Raw genomic sequence first — 1,271 nt, 5'->3', positions numbered from 1 at the left:
GCTCTCATGGTGCCGGGCTTCAGGCCGGACCAGGAAAAAATGACATCTAAGCAATCGAAATTCAACCTGACACGTGGTGTCGAAGCCGCCTTCCGCTCTGCATCGCTGGCAGCTGCGGGCGACGACGAGATGCGTCCGGTCTTCAACGCCAGGGCCTGGACCATCTGCTCTCGAGCACCCGTGCTGCAGCGCTCCGCGAAAGCCAAGATTCCGCTTTCGCGCCAGAAGCGGGGAACCCGGGCGGGGAACCCGGGCCGCAGTGAACCTGGGCTTCATGCCGGAGTAGAGGGTCTCAAACTTCTCAATGGCCTCGTCGTACAAGTATGCCTTGCCGAGAGGCCCGACCTCCGCTCCGACAGGTGTCGTTGTACGAGGCCGCGAGGTACTTGCTCCTCGTTGCGAGCTTGCGAGCTGGCTGACGAGCTCTTCTTGTGCTTTGAGCAAGTCGGGCACTGTGATGTTCAGGCCCCAAGCGAGGATGCTGTCATTCCATTTGCCCGTCCCTTTGGCGATGTAATGTAGCGCGTACCACTCAAAGGTCGGTGGGTACCGCACCACCCTGGAGTCCACGAGCTTGGGTAGGGACACGCTGAGTTCTGGGCACCAAGCTTGGCGGGCGAGGTACGCCTCCACGCGATCGGTAGCACCGACAGTGACATACTTCTTCCAGCTGTCTCCTTCAGACATGACAAGGCGATTGCGTCGCAATGTAACGGTTGTGGCCGTCGCGATACCGCCGGCAGCGAATGCGGAAGAACGCTGCTCTGGACATGTCTAAGACTTGTACCGGAATGCGGCCAGCCAGTGACTTGTGTTCAGGCTGAGAATCAAGCAAACGGGAGCGTAGGGGGGGGCTTGATGAAGCAGCATACCCGCGAAGGGGCCTGATACCAGGAGTGAGCGAGCGACATACCGCAGTAGAACCAGCAGGACGATTTGAGATGGCAAGAAAGGGAAGGGGGGTCTGAAGCCGCTGCAGCGAGGGATGCTCCGGGAAAAAACCGGGGACCGTACACCACAGCAATCTCATGCAGTCAATCAAGCAGCTGCGCTGCCGGGCAGTGACACCAGTGAGACTGCTTCCTCAGCGGTAGCAGCAGAATGCTCGTTGGTGTCGGACACCTCGGGCCGGCGTTACAATACTGCGGAACATTGTATAAAGAGAGCAGAGCTGCGCCTTTTTGAGACCCGACTCCATCCAAGCGGTAGACCATCGTACACAGCCCACTACTCCCCGGACACGACACGGAAAGACACCATGATCACCGCCC

General features: G+C 59.3%; 1 protein-coding gene across 1 annotated transcript; it reads right to left on the bottom strand.

Annotated features, from left to right (window-relative positions):
- Nucleotides 1–4: 4 nt before the first annotated feature.
- Nucleotides 5–687, bottom strand: MAM_08448 (uncharacterized protein; the record flags this gene model as incomplete). The annotated part of the gene is made up of 2 exons (XM_040827245.1): nt 5–17; nt 74–687. The coding sequence occupies 2 exons, from the start codon at nt 685–687 to the stop codon at nt 5–7; spliced, it is 627 nt and encodes a 208-aa protein (XP_040674756.1).
- Between the last annotated feature and the right edge of the window lie 584 nt (nt 688–1,271).

This window comes from Metarhizium album (genome assembly GCF_000804445.1).
Source record: "Metarhizium album ARSEF 1941 chromosome Unknown scaffold_81, whole genome shotgun sequence".
Lineage (NCBI taxonomy): Eukaryota > Fungi > Ascomycota > Sordariomycetes > Hypocreales > Clavicipitaceae > Metarhizium > Metarhizium album.
Note: the sequence above shows the minus strand (reverse complement) of the source record. Positions and strands in the feature narration are given on the sequence as shown.